This window comes from Phyllostomus hastatus, unplaced genomic scaffold, assembly GCF_019186645.2.
Source record: "Phyllostomus hastatus isolate PE091 unplaced genomic scaffold, TTU_PhHast_1.1 phas_contig_495, whole genome shotgun sequence".
NCBI lineage: Eukaryota > Metazoa > Chordata > Mammalia > Chiroptera > Phyllostomidae > Phyllostomus > Phyllostomus hastatus.
In genome coordinates this window covers 4,511,744-4,525,610 of record NW_025333895.1, presented here as the reverse complement: position 1 = coordinate 4,525,610, position 13,867 = coordinate 4,511,744, and the positions used below count along the sequence as shown (strand labels likewise).

General features: G+C 64.3%; 1 protein-coding gene across 3 annotated transcripts; it reads right to left on the bottom strand.

Annotated features, from left to right (window-relative positions):
* Positions 1-556: 556 nt before the first annotated feature.
* On the bottom strand, positions 557-13,407 carry SLC27A4 (solute carrier family 27 member 4). Of its 3 annotated transcripts, none has more exons than XM_045846376.1 (14): positions 13,193-13,407; positions 12,063-12,196; positions 9,863-10,029; positions 7,902-8,296; positions 6,533-6,691; positions 5,528-5,597; positions 5,336-5,427; positions 4,458-4,567; positions 4,053-4,262; positions 3,753-3,879; positions 2,921-3,058; positions 2,531-2,695; positions 2,306-2,452; positions 557-1,417 (listed from the first exon to the last, which is right to left on the bottom strand). In XM_045846376.1, the coding sequence occupies exons 3-14, from the start codon at positions 10,021-10,023 to the stop codon at positions 1,260-1,262; spliced, it is 1,932 nt and encodes a 643-aa protein (XP_045702332.1). In that variant the 5' UTR covers positions 10,024-10,029; positions 12,063-12,196; positions 13,193-13,407; the 3' UTR covers positions 557-1,259. The 3 variants fall into 3 exon arrangements, with proteins under 3 accessions (XP_045702332.1, XP_045702335.1, XP_045702333.1); XM_045846379.1 differs by having other exon boundaries at positions 12,106-12,196; XM_045846377.1 differs by lacking the exons at positions 12,063-12,196; positions 13,193-13,407 and adding an exon at positions 11,297-11,577.
* Positions 13,408-13,867: the final 460 nt, after the last annotated feature.

Below are 13,867 nucleotides of genomic sequence, written 5' to 3'. Positions count from 1 at the left end.
CCAATGCCCTCAGCCGAGGCAGACCCCTTTCCCATCAGGCCGCCGGCTCCAGCCTGGGCGTGACCCCAGTGTGGGGCCAAGGACACTGCTGGCCCCACAGCCCCGGTCAGACCGCTCCAGGGGGCTTTCCTGCGCTCTGCCAGGGCTGGTGGGGCAGTTCTGCTCTGTCCCCTCGCAGCCTGACACCCCCAGGGAACGGTACCCCAGGCAAACGGAACAGCCAGGGTGTGGAAGGGGGACCCTGCCCTGGGGTCAGGGGCTCTGAGCAGGCCTTCCGTCATAATGGCTCCCGTCGCCTCCCTGAATCCTCCCAATTATTCCCGTTTCACTGAGAAGACTGAGTCACTTGCCCGAGACCACATGCTCTTACGTGGCACACCTACTTTGGACTCTCGAGCGAAACCCCTTGCGAGACAGGTGGGAACTGAAACGTGGGGTGTGGCGTCTTACCGCCCTAAGTCCACATGTGTGAAGAGATGGGTGAGTGATGGGACCAGAGGGGCAGGAGGGGGGTGGGGCCTGAGGTCGAGTGAGCTCAGGTGGCAGGCACACAGGCTGGGGGGGGGTCAAGGCAGTTTATTGGCTCCTGAGTGCCCCCCACCCGCCCTCCTCTCAAAGCCAGGTCAGGACTGAGATGGAGAAGGTGACACAGACAGACCCACAAAGACAGAAAGGCCGTGCCTGAGGGATAGCCAGGCAGCCACCTGGGGGAGAGAGGACAGGAGAGAGGGAGGCCGCTCTGTCCCCCTCGGGGTGGCTGCTGCAGGTGGGGGCCCTTCTCCCATCCTCCTGGAGGCGGGCAGAGCCGGGTCACTTCAGAGCGGCTCCGGCGCCGGGAGCCCCTTTGCCTAGCTGATGGACGGCCACCTCTGCCCCTGCCCACTGCGCTGGCTTCCTGAGTCTGGGGGCGTCTGCCCCAGCCCCATCTGCAAACTCCCTGCTCCGGGGAGTGCTTGGACCCTCCCCCGCCCCCCGACCTAACCCAAGACATCATCCTGAGGGGCCCAGTCAGTCTCAGCCGGGGGACCTGCCTGGCCTTGAAGACAAACGTGGACACGAGGCTTTCACAGAAAGCCGCTGGGGGAGGGGGGCGGCGGCAGTGAGTCACTTGGCAGTTTGAAGAGGGAGGGGGGTCGGCGCCTCGCACTCGAGGGGCCGGGCCCTGCTCGCTTTGGTCTGGCATTGCCCGGGACCCTTCCGGGGTGGGGGTGGGGGCTCTGGATCCAGCATCCGCCGGCCCCGAGAGGGCCCGGGGCGAATCACAGCTTCTCCTCGCCAGCCTGGATGCGGGCGTAGGCCTCTCGGTCCAGCGGGACGTAGCGGCCCTTCCGGGCGTCCATGTAGAACAGTGGGTCTTTCACGACGGCAGGGTCGAAGCCCTCCTTCCGCAGCTCCGTCTTCTGTAGCTTGAAGGTCCCTGAGGGAGCAGAAGATGGGGAAGGAGAGTCAGAGGGTGCAGGGCAGGGGCTGAGCTCCCGGGGACCCACCCAGCGGAGCTGAAGGTGGACAGAGGAGGGCCGGGGAGACCAGGATAAAGGGCACCACCCCGCCATATGAGGGTGAGCCCACCACTCGGTGGCCCTGGAAGACGACCCATTTGCCCCATGCACTCATTCCCTTCCCCCACTCCCAGTCCCGGGCTGCCCACGGCCCTCTCCCCCTTCCCTCACAGCAGCCAGAGGGCTTTGCAGAACACGACTCAGGCCAGGTTACCCTGCACAAGCGCCTCTGCGGCTCCCTGCAGCCCCCAGCCCACAAGGCTCTGGGTGTCTGGCCCCCCTCCCTGGTGCCAACGCTGGGGGCCTCCTTCCTGTCCTCCGGTGTCCAAGGGCCTTCCTGTCTCGGGGACTTCGCACTTGCCCTCCCCACCAAGTCCTCCCTCTGGCTCAGGCCGCAGCTGACACAGCCCCTCCTCAGGGAAGCCTCCCCGCCCTCCGGACCCCTCTCCGTTCACTTTTCCGGCGGTTTGATCTGTGCCCCGTTCTTCCCCTTGGAGGCCCTCGTCCTGAGGCTGCCTCGGCCGCCGCTCTGGACGCACAACTCAGGACTCAGTACCCATATCCCCAAGGCCCAGCACAGAGCCTGGCACACAGTAGGTGCTCAATGTTTGTTCCGTCCATGAACGGATCAACCTTCCGTCTCTGAAGGCTCACCCTGCTCGCCTGTACACAGGGAGGTCAGTTTGCCCACTACCTGGCTAGGCTATGGGTGAAGGTCAAGTGACAGCCACCCAGGTTCCTCCAGAGGAAACCCAGAAGGGGCCGAGGCCCGGCGGCTGCAGGCCGCAGCCGGGGCGGGGACGGACCTGTTTTGTGAAGCTCGGGCAGGAAGCGCAGGAAGATGGGGCGGGCGTACAGGGGCAGCTCCTTCTCCAGGAGCTGGGCAAAGCGCTCCAGGTCACAGTTGCCAGAAGGGTTGGCCACAGCAGCCATCCCGGCGCGGCCCTCGGTTCCTGAGGGCAGAGGAGTGGACAGTGAGCGGCCCGCAGTGCCCCCTGGTGGTGCCTCCCACCCCCTCCACACAAACGTACCTGGCACCTCCACGCCGTAGACCGCCACATCGGCCATGTCCAGCAGGCGGCTAAGTGTGCCCTCCACCTCCGTGGTGGACACGTTCTCGCCTTTCCAGCGGAACGTGTCCCCCGTGCGGTCTCGGAAGTACAGGTAGCCCAGCTCGTCCATCACCAGCACGTCGCCTAGGGGGGCGTTGGGTGAGGGCGGGCCTGAGCCAGTCTAGCTCAGGGCCCAGGGGCTTGGACCAAGCAGTCCTCACTGGACCCAAGGATTTGCTTAACTCCGGGAGGAGGGGGGGACCAGGGAGTGCTGGGGAGGTGTTCTCTGAAGGGGGGAGGCCCCTCGTGCCTCTCCACCCGCCCCCCCCCCACGGGGCTGTGAAGGGCTGGGGAGAGCTGGCCACCCACCGGTGAGGTAGGCCTGGTCCCCCTTGCTGAAGACATCGTTGGCGATCTTCTTGTTGTTGGCGCCCTGGTTAAGGTAGCCGTCGAAGCGCCGCAGGGGGTCCTGCTGGATGATGCGGCCCACCAGCTGGCCGGGCTCACCTGGGGGCAGGGAAGGCGGGGCCAGGTTTGCCCTGGGTGGTCTCTCCTACCGGTCCCCCCGCCCCCAAACGTGCCCTGCAGTGCAGCCGGTCTGATTTCTGGTCACACTGCTTCTCACAGAAAGGCCCATTTCTCCCCCTGGCCGGGGGCCCCCCCAGGGCAGGCGGCTCCTCGTGGCAGGCAGGTCTGACACGGGCAGGCGCTCGGTGACGTCTGGTCAGCCGAGCGGACGCAAAGAGGAAAAGGAGATGGAAGCGGGGCCAGGCCCTACGGGGACAGTCTGGCCAAAGCCAGCGCTGCCCGGGCTCCTGGCTCAGCTCTGGAGCTTCCCACTCTGCACCACACTGCCCTCAGGGCCCCCCAGGGGGCAGTGCTGAGCGCTGCCGTCAGCCCCCCTGCACACGCGGGGACTCAGGCACAGGGCTGAAGGGCTGAGCCAGGGTCACCCCAGGAGGCCTGGACCCAGGGCCTCCGGCACGGAAGTAAATGAATGGACTGAGGCTGGCTGGCTGGGACGGCGAGAGAATGGGCGGATGACCGGATGGCTGCAGGAATAAACGACCTGCAGCCCTAGGAGAAGAACTGGCTGACGGCCACTGGTCGCAGCAGGGGCACGACCCACCCAGCCCTGTCCTGTGTCTCTCCTGGGCCAACCTGCCCACCCCCCACTCCCAACCTCCACCCCAGGGCCGACCTGGCTGACAGGGAAGGCAGACGCCGTCGGGCCCCCGGATGAGCTCCATGGTGTCCTCGTTGACACGTACCAGCCGAATCGGGTACACGAAGGACAGGATGCGGCTGTTGAAGCCACAGGCTCCGACCTGTAAAGGCCGAGACTTGGGCCTGGGCTCTCCACCGGGGGTCCAGAACTGGACGGCGTGTGTGCGGAGGCACGCTGCAGCGCCCACAGCCCCTCGCCGGAGCCCCGCCCACCCCTGCTGCCAGCGCCTCCCTCGCCCCGCCCACACGCTCACCCCGCCCCCCCAGGTCGCACCTGGCTGTCGAAGTTGCCCAGGCTGCAGTTGCACTCAGTGGCCCCGTAGAACTCAGCCACCTGGGAGATGTTGAAGCGACCAGAAAACTCGGTCCAGATGGACTGCCGGAGGCCGTTGCCCAGCGCCATGCGCACCCGGTGCTGGCGTTCCGCCTCCCGGGGTGGCTGGTTCAGGAGGTAGCGGCAGAGCTCCCCGATGTACTGCACGATCTGGGGGCGGGTCTGGTGTGAGTGCGCCCCCGAGGCCGCTCTCACCGCCCCCCTTCCCACGGGGCGATCCTTCTCCTCGCTGGGCCTCCACCGCCCCAGCTGAACGACCACTGACTCGGCTGTAGGACAGCCGTCCCCACGTGGTGGCGGTGGCGGCTGGGCCGGGACAGGGTCACCCCCGTCACTCTCACGCACCGTGCAGTTGTACTTGACGCAGTCATCCCAGAAGCGGGAGGCTGAGAACTTCTTCCGGATGACCACCGTCAGGCCATGGAGCAGGCACTGCCCGATTCCCACGATGTTTCCTGAAGGCCAAGTGGGCGCTGGAGGTCAGGGACCCGGGACACCCTCCCCTCCGGTCCCCCTCTCTTCTGTCCTCACCCTCCAACGCTAATGATCCCGCCTCTCCCCCCCGTGAGACTTCGTCCACGGCCCCCCAGTGCCTGCGGGATGAAGTACTCGTGCTCCCAGAGCCTGCGGTGCGGGCCCCACGTGCCTGCTCCACGATACCTGTAATGCACCCATAACGCTGTCCTTCAACTGGGGGACCAAGCTGACCTGCACGGCTTCTGCACCTCACATCTGCCTGCCTGGGGCACCTCTTCCAGGAAGCCTTCCTGGACATCACTAGGCTCTTCCTTTGAGCTGAGCTCCTATTCCCTGGCCCTCCCACACTCACCACGCTATTTCTCACACCATGTGAAGTGGGTTCCCATCACTCATCCTGCCCCAAACACACGCCCAACTCTAAGCACCTGGAGGGCTGGGACTATATTAATTCATTTGTCTTCCTTTAGGGCCCTAAGACCAAGCAGCAAGACCTCGAGCATCTGCAGAAACGGAACACACAGACCGGCCAAGGTGCCCTGCGGGACACGGCCACACGTACGTGTGCCCACCAGCCTGGAGCGCCCGTGCTCACTCAGAGACCCCCGGTCAATGGCCACGGCTAGATCTGAACCCCGATTCGACCCCAAAGCTCATGTGTTTCCATCGCAACACGCTGCCCACCAAGAGCGGTGGGGTCCCCGAGGCCCCAGGGGCTCTGGAGACGGAGGGGTGGCCCAGGCTACCTGCGGAGTGGTAGAGCGGGAGGCAGTCATAAACAATGTCGTCGCGCCGCATGCGGAATCCGTAGTACACCAGGGCAGCCATGCGGTAATACCTGGGAGGGCAGAGGGCTCAGTGGGCCCCCGGGGGGCAGGAGGGGAGGCTCCTAGGCCCTGCCACAGCCCGCCACTCTCCCCGAGACACTGGCCCCTTACCTGCTGTGCACCACGATGGCAGCTTTGGGCAGCCCCGTGGTGCCCGACGTGTAGATGTAGAAGAGCTTATCTGGAAAACAGACCCACAGGCGGCCGTGAGGGGGGCAGCACAGGGCTGGGCGCGGGGTCACACGGACGCCGGCGGGGGCACCATTCAGCGCCCACGGCCATCCCGCCCCCTCCAGAAAGCCCCCTCCGATGAGCCCGGATGCTGCTGTCTGCTCTCATGCCTGAGCCCGTTCCATCGAGAAGCGTGTGCCGGGCGCCCCTGTGTGCCCAGCCCAGGGAGGCGCCGGTGACCAGTTACTGAGCCCTTCCCGTCACACCCTAGTTCCCACGCATCTTTTTCAACCCTCAGAAATCACCTCCTGTCCCCATCCCCAATTTTGTGGCTGTGAGAGCCAGGGCTCAGAGGGCAGCGCAGGTGTCCAGGGTCAGACAAGGGAAGCAGCAGGGCTGGGACAGGAGCTCAGTCCAGGCTCTGGGACACCAGGAGACACAGCAGGTTCTGGGCTCCACAAGGCAGTACAGAGGCAGGAGGGCCCGAGGGGCTGCCTGGAGGAGGGGAGGGGCCGGCAGGCAGCCCAGTGCCGAGGGACGTCACAGCCCAACAGGGGCCTGCAGTGGACAGGGGCAGGGCGGACACCAAAGAGCCCCGCCCCTGGCCCAGCCCCGCCCCGACTCTGGAACCGGCAGGTCCCTGGGCTGCACTCGGCCCCACACACGCTGGGCCTCCGCAAGGGCTCGTTCCACGAGTCAGAATCGGATTTTGTGAGCTCCGGCGCGGCCGGCACCGTGCCTGGCACGTTCACACACATCAGCTCGTTTAACCTGCACGGTAGCCCCAGGGCTGCTGTCCCCAATTTCCCAGATTGAAAAGGGAGGCGGCGTGACTCACTCCAGGTCGCTCGGCAAGTATGCAGAGGAACCCGGGCGTCCGGCCCCCGGGAACAGTGATCTCTCCTTGGCCATCGTAGGTCCCCTCTGGGGGGGTGGGGGGCTCACCTGTGAAGCCCTTGTCAGGGCGACTGGGCAGGTTCTTGGGGGCTTCCTCCAGCAAGGGGTCCAGGTGCTCCGTGTGGGCAGGCACCGAGCTGGGCTCCCATGGTCCGGAGCAGAAGAGGCTGAGCTCGGGGTCCAGGCTGGCCTGGATCTCACAGACAGCTGCGGGGGGGGGGGGGCGGGTCAGCAGGGCGGGTCAGCAGGCCGGCCGGGACCCAGAGGGAGGCCGGCTGGGTGGGGGGCCTCTATGTTACAAAGACTGACATTTCCCATCAGCCACCGGCCGACTCTTTGCGTGCCTCCTCCTGCCCACATCGCCTAGGACGTAGGCACCAACATCCGCCCATTCTACAGATAAGGAAACTGAGGCTCTGAGAGAGAGGGACTTGTTCAGAGCCAGGCTGTGCTGAATCTGGGAACCGAAGCCAGCTTTACCTCACACCAGGATCTGCACTCTCACCTGCTGCACCGGCCTAGTCTGCGGGGGTCTGGTTGGGAGGGAGGGGCAGGGCTCAGAGGCTCGCCGGCCCCCAGCCTCTTCAGACAGTGGGAACCTTCTCAGGCTCCCCCATGCACTGCAGACATCCCAATGGTCCGCCGCCCAGGGCACCGGCCGGTCCCGGCCCACCTGACCCCTTTCCCTAGGGTGTCCTTTTGATGTACCCAAACACCTCCCCTCTCCCTGCGGAATCCTTCCTCCTGCCCATTCAGCATCTCAAAAACCTTCCCGGTCCATCATCCCACCCTCACGGCAGTGAGGGAGGAGAGAGCGGGGACGCTAAGGCCAAGCCCGGGGCAACTCTGGGTCCCGTCGCTTACAGACGTGCGGCAGCTGGGGTGCCGCTCCCGCCCCTTCGGACCTCAGTCTCCTCGCCTGCAAAACCAGCGATGGCCCCTCCCCCACCGGGCTTTGTGAAGGCGAGAGCTGCTCTCGCAGAGCGCCACGCTCGGCACGCGGCCAGCGCCCAGTGTGGCAGCACGCGGAACAAGCTCTGCAGACAGCGGAGAGTGGGTTCCTGTTCCCACTTTACAGATGAGGAACTGAGGCCTAATGAGTCACAAGGATGGTCGCCCCCAAATCTGAGGGCTCGCCTGGCACCCGCCGCTTTGTCGGTGGCCCGGGTGAAGGATCGCCTGGAAAACAGCACTCGGGAGGCAGCACAGAGAGGAACCTGGGGCAGAGAACTCCGGCCCCTTAGCTCGGGGCACCAGCTCACCAGGAGTGGCTGAGCCCGGGCCGTGTGGCTCCAGGGCTCCTGCCTTTAACCCCCTGAGCTATGCAGCCTCCCCCCCAGGGCTGGAGCGGGGAGTGTGGTCTGTGCAAAGTCCCACGGGACTTCCCTGCCTGTCCCCCACCCCTTGGGGGGCTTACCTGGGGCCATCTCGCTGCCGAAGATGAGGGCCCGGGCCCGGGAGGTGGTCAGGCAGTGGCGCAGGGCGTCCCGCCGGAGGTTGGTGTTGATCAACGCCGCCTCCACTCCGACCTTGGCCATGCCCAGCCACAGGCCCACGAACTCGTTGCGGTTCTCCATGAAGAGGGCCGCCACATCGCCGGAGGCCAGGCCCCGGGCCTGCAGGAAGTTGGCCACGCTGTTCGAGTAGTCGTCCAGCTGGCGGAAGGTCCAGTGGGTGTCCGTGCCCTCAAAGATCAGGGCCGTCTTGTCGGGGTGGCGCTGCACCGTGGAGGCGAACAGAACGGGCACCGTCCGCCGCTGCCGCAGGTACCGCCGAACCTTCGCCTTCACCGTCAGGAGCACCAGGCCGCCGCTGTGCGGGAGCCGGCAAGGGGGCTGTGACCGCCGGGGCTGGGGGTCGGGTCCCGACGTCCCGGCCCAGGGCACTGCCCCATGGGCCTGACGCTCCCGGGCCCAGTCACTGTAACACTCTCCTTGTCCAGCGCCCACTCGCTGATGCCGCGAGGGGGTTGGGCAGTTACTCCCTCCCCTGGACAGAGGGGGAAACTGAGGCTCTGCCAGCAGGTGGCTTGCCCTGGCTACACGGGGGTAGGGGAATGTGGCCCAGTCCTCTCTGGCTCCAGAGTTCAATTCCCGCTACCGCCCCTGTCTGCTCTGAGTCAGCTGCCCTGTCAGAGCCTTCTAGGACGCCAGGGCCCAAGTCACGGTCCCAGCTCCTCTTCCGGGCTTCCCACAACGCCACATCCTATCTCCCCCTGCGTCGCCATGGTAAATCAAGGGTAAGCTCGCGACCTGTCCGGCCTCCATCTCCGTGAGCCCGGGCAGGAGCAGCAGAGGGAGGGCTCCGTCTCCTTCGCCACCTTCTCCCCCACTCTGCTCGGCACCAGGCAGAGACGTTCCCCAAGTGTTCGTGGAGTCCCTGGCCGCAGCCCCCTTTCCTGCTCTGCCTCTGCCACCTCTGACCCCTGACCTCCCTCCACGTCCGGGCCTCTGGGCCTTTGCTGATGCTGCACCCTCTGGCTGGAATCCCTTGTCCCCACCACCTGGCGGGGTCTCTCAAGAACAAATGCCTCGCCTCCGGGGGACCTCCTCTGGTCCCCTAAGACCCTGGCCCACCACCATTCCTCCTGTCCACGCTCCCACAGCTCTCGGCTGCTGCTGCTGCCCTTCTCGCAGTGGCCACTCAACACTCCCTTCTGCCATCAGATCAGACTGACAAATGTCGAGTGTCCTGTTCCAGGTGCGGGTCACTGTTTTGGGTGCCGGGACACTATTGTGAGTGAGACTGCCAGGGTCTCTACCCACACTGCACCGCCAGTTCAGGGATTGACTGTGCCCCCTGATTACCTCCCTGACCAGTCTCAGCTTGTCCCGGGCCTGGGTCTGCCTGGCTCCTCTCTGGGCCCCAGAGCCTGGCGCCTGGCACGGAAAGGGTGGCTGCAAGTGTTCCTGGTACAGGGTATGGGCCAGAAACACCTGCGGAGCACACCTGACACTCTCTGGGGAAAAGATGCTCCCGGGCATCTGACTCGGGGCCCTGCTCTTGAACTCAGGCCAAGCCGAGGACAGGGCCTCTCCCGCAGGGTTCTCGTCACCCTCTCACAGGCTACAGCATGTCCCCGGGACCCTTTCAGAGGTCTCCTCAACACAGCTGGCGTTCCGTGTTCTGTCCCAGGCCCCCCAGTCCACCCCAGGCTACGGAGCACCAGGTCAGGGAGAGTCCCCGGGAGGGGGCTGTGACCTCGGAGACGGAGGTCCCGGTACCGTGCCAGGGGGAGGGTGTGGAGCACGGGCTGCTCCTTTGGGGCCCCGGTGCCCTGGGCTGGTAGAGGCCACGGGTCTGGTCTGGGGAGACCCGGGGGACCAGGAGCCCAGAGAGGCGTGGGAGACTCCAGGAAGGGCTACCCCAGGTACTCACAAGACATCGCGCCTGATGGTCTTGATGAAGATCCGGACGAAGCGCCAGCCCCCGGCCCCCAGGTAGAGCAGCAGCAGGGAGAACCCCACTTGGGTCCACGGCAGCTTCAGCACCAGCTTGGAGAACAGCAGCGCTCCCAGGAGGGACGCCCCGAGCAGCATGGTGACCTGTGGGCACGGGGTGGTCAGCGGGCCCATGGGGACTGTCTGGGTTCCCCACGTCCTGGCCCAGTCCGCCAGACCACTGTGACCCCAAGGGGTCCACGTGAGGTGAGACTGAGGCGACAGTGAGTGCGGCGGCTGGAGACAGGGCCCCTTTTCCAGGGCCGTCTGGAAGGGGCAGGCTAGAGGCGCGGGACCTGAGGTGAGGGGTTCCTGCGGCGACAGGCAGGAGGCTGGGTTCTAGCCTGTCTGTCCCTTTCCCACTTCAGGACTTAGTCTCCCCCTCTGTGCAATGGGCGTAGTGAGGTTTGCTCTCAGAAACCCTCCGGCCAAAATAGGACAGCCTATTCTGCCACCCACGGTCCCTGACCAAACCGGCTTGAACAGAAGTACTAACTCAAGTGCCTCTGGCTGGACTCTGCACCCAAAGGCCTAGGGAGGTTCTGTGGATGACCAGGCCAAGCCCCTGTACTCAGAGGGACCGACATCTTCCTGCCTGGGAAGGGGCCCTACTTAGTCCCTGCCCAGAGGCTCCGGCAACGCCATGCCTCTGCTGGCCCATAGAGGGCGACAGAGCAAAGGAGGTAGAGGCCGGAGGCACCTGAGAGGTGACCGCCCAGAGAGGAAAGGTGATTGAGACGAAAAGGACCTTGAAGGCACCTCCCCAAACACCCTCAGCAAGCCACTCAGATGATTATTTGGGGATTGGACTCGGGGGGAGAGAAAACCTGGCTGGGCTGAGATTTGGACACTTGGGTTCTATTCCTGGCGCTTTAAGGATCTGCTCAAGAGAGTGGCAGATGGGACTGAGTTTTTCTTCGGGTCCTCCTGTACCTGGGGAGGGGGTGAAGGTCAAGGCTGTAATGTAGCCTAAGAGCCTCCAAGCCAGAATGAGGACATGGCCTGGACCATAGGGAGCCCTTACAGACCGTCTCCCCTTCCTTCAGCCGAAAAGGAAAAGCCGGGAGGAGAATGAACCAGCGACACCAACTCCAAAGCCATGATCTCCCAGGTTCTCAGACCGCAGGCCTCCCAGAGCCCGCCAGGGATGAGGTGTGGAGAGAAGGGAATGCCTGGTTCCTGCGGTCCCCTGTCCCAAGTCACTGCGGAGAGCCCTGGCCCCCCAGGAGCCAGGGTAGCAAAGCGCCCGGCAAGGAGACAGAGCAGTAGGGCGCGCCTCCCACCCCGGGCCAGCATCGGCACCGGCACCTCTCCGCGATGGGGCCGCGCACATTCTCCCGCTCCGGGACCCACTTCCCTGGCTTATGCTCACCCGGCGTCGGCCCCGCCTTGCGGCGCCCCGTCCAGATGCGGCCCGGCAGCGGCAACGGAGTGGGGAGTGCGGGGGGCATCAGCTGCCCCTGGGCGCGCAGAGCCGGGTCTCAGCAGCCCTTCGCCAGCTCCGCGCCCTGCATGGTCCGGCCGGCCCCGCCCGCTCGTGGCGCTCCTCCCCCGTCCGCCTCCAGCAGCCCAAACCGGCTGCGCCGGCCGGCAACACCGCCTTCCGCGCCTTCCCCAGGGCAGGCGAGCCGCAGAGCCGGCGGCGCAGCGCAGCCCAGGCGCGCCAGACGCCGCCCGGCCCAGTCCGCCCTGCGCGCGCGACGGCCGCAGGCGGCGCCCTACGTGGCACTCTGGGAGTTGTAGTCCGCGTCGCAGAGACCCCACCCCCACCACACCCCGCTTTTCTCCTCCAGGATCCGTAAGAGACAGGTGGACTCTGTCTAGGTTCCGAACTCCCAAACCCCGGGCAGCCGGGCGTGGGAAAGAGCACCCCTCCCCGCTACGTTGGCGGAGTCCTCATTTAGACCCGAGAAGGGTTCGGCGAAGGCCCAGCGCCACACCTACAAGAGATCTAAAAGGGTGGTTTCGGACCGAGAGTTTAGCAAGGATTGACTCCAGGCACAGGCTCTGTTGCTCAATGGCTAGCGCACAGGACCTCTACTGGAATTTGGAATGGTCATTTAAAGGTTGTGAGTGCGAGTCCCACCAGAGTCCAGCTCCTCCCTCAATTCCATTCGGGTGTTTCATAACCACAGTACCTGTAGAAGGTTCAGAAGAACTGCAGCCCTGAGCGCCTCTCACCTCTGCTTCTCGGGCGACAATGAACCCGTGACTGGAAGACTGAGTGGCAATACTTCCCCATCCATGGTATCTCGTAAGCAACTGAGCACACCTGGTGGTACAAAGGGCACCGGTCTGGAGGTCTGTAACTACTGTAACTTTGGCCTCTGATCACTCTGAACCCTACGGCCAATCAACCTCCAAATCAGCGACCGTGTTTGTCATGCCACTGGCTGAGATCTGGGCCACTGGCCAGCTTCCCAACCCTGTGCGTCTCTGGGCGTCTGGAGACTCGGCGCCTTCATGATGAAAACGAGGTGGGCATCCGTAGCTGCCCTTGGTCTTCGAACAGATCCCTCAGTCCCTTAGTCCAGAGGTCTTTGAAAGGTGGCTATTCATGGGACTAAAGATTAAAATTTGGTCTGGTAAGTATTAGTATTTGGACCTATTTCTTCCAGAGTGTAGGGGGCACCCTTTCGGGGGACCTAGGTAAATGGGAGCACCGTCTCCTCAGGGTGTGGGCGGTACAACCAGGAGGTGGTGGTGTTGCTCAGGGGTTATGGGGGTGGGCGTCCAACAGGCTTGAGTCAACTTCTCAGTTGAAAATTCAAAGTCCCCATTTCTTCTTACGCGTAACAATGAAGACACGCTAACAGTGACAACCTCACAGGGCTTGTGTGCCACGGGGGGCACCTGGATTAGCACCTGACGTCATTTGTTATTGTAGCTTCTGGGCTCCCTGGTCACAAACCACCGACAAAATCTGGACATGAAGACTGTCTGATCTGCCGGGCTCAGCACATAACAGAAACTTGACAAATATTTGTCGAATGAGTAAGAGTGGATCGGAAGTGCTGACCTTATCCACACCAGGACCCGAGAGTATAAATATGATTACTTCTGCACCAACCGCTGAGGTCACATACAGAGAAGGCAAATGAGAATTTGAAGGTCGGTTGGTGACCAGCCACCTCCCCATTCTCCCTCACTCAGGTCGGTCACACTGGCGAAGCCAGAGCAGTAACCCCAACAGACGCTGGGCCAGAGCTGAGGGCCAGGGGCCAGGGGCCCCAGAGGAAATAAGGCAGTGTGCCTTTAAGGTGCTTACAGGCTACTTGACCGCACGGAGAGCGCCGGCGGAGATTAGATCGCTGGGCTGGGCCTCACGAAGCGCTCACTGCACGTCTGTTCATTCCTGCCATGGTTGTGACGTCTTCTTTGCCTGTCGTCAGGAGCACCTGGGCCGCGCTGCCAGCCCCGCCTGTGAGGCACTGGGCAAACCGCCTCTCCCCATGGAGCCTCAGTGCCCTCGTTTGTAGAATGGAGATACCTACCTCCTGGGGCTGGCTGTTGTTGAGCCAGTGAGGAGATGCACGTCACACTGTCAACACAGGGCTGGCACCGGCAAGGCCTCAGCTGCCGTGAAGCTGCTCAGCTCCGGGAGGGCGGGGATGCAGCTGTCTGGATCACTGAGAAGCCCCAGCAATCAGCAAATACTTGGAAGATGTTTGTGAAATGACTGAAGGCTAGGGGGCTTGTGCGTCAGAATCCACGGGCAGGGGAAGGCCACGTGGTGGGGTGCCGTGGGAGGGACTGGGTGCGTCAGGCCGAGCTGACCCCGGTGCAGCAAAGAGGCACCGGAGGTCCTTAGGAAGGCCAGGGGCTGGGTGCTGCCGCTGGTGGGACGGGCTGTGCTTAGGCTGACCTCACAGTGGGTTCCTCCCCCGACATGGCCCCCATGTGCCCTGCACTAGGGAGCCCACATCAGCCTTAAACCTCCAGA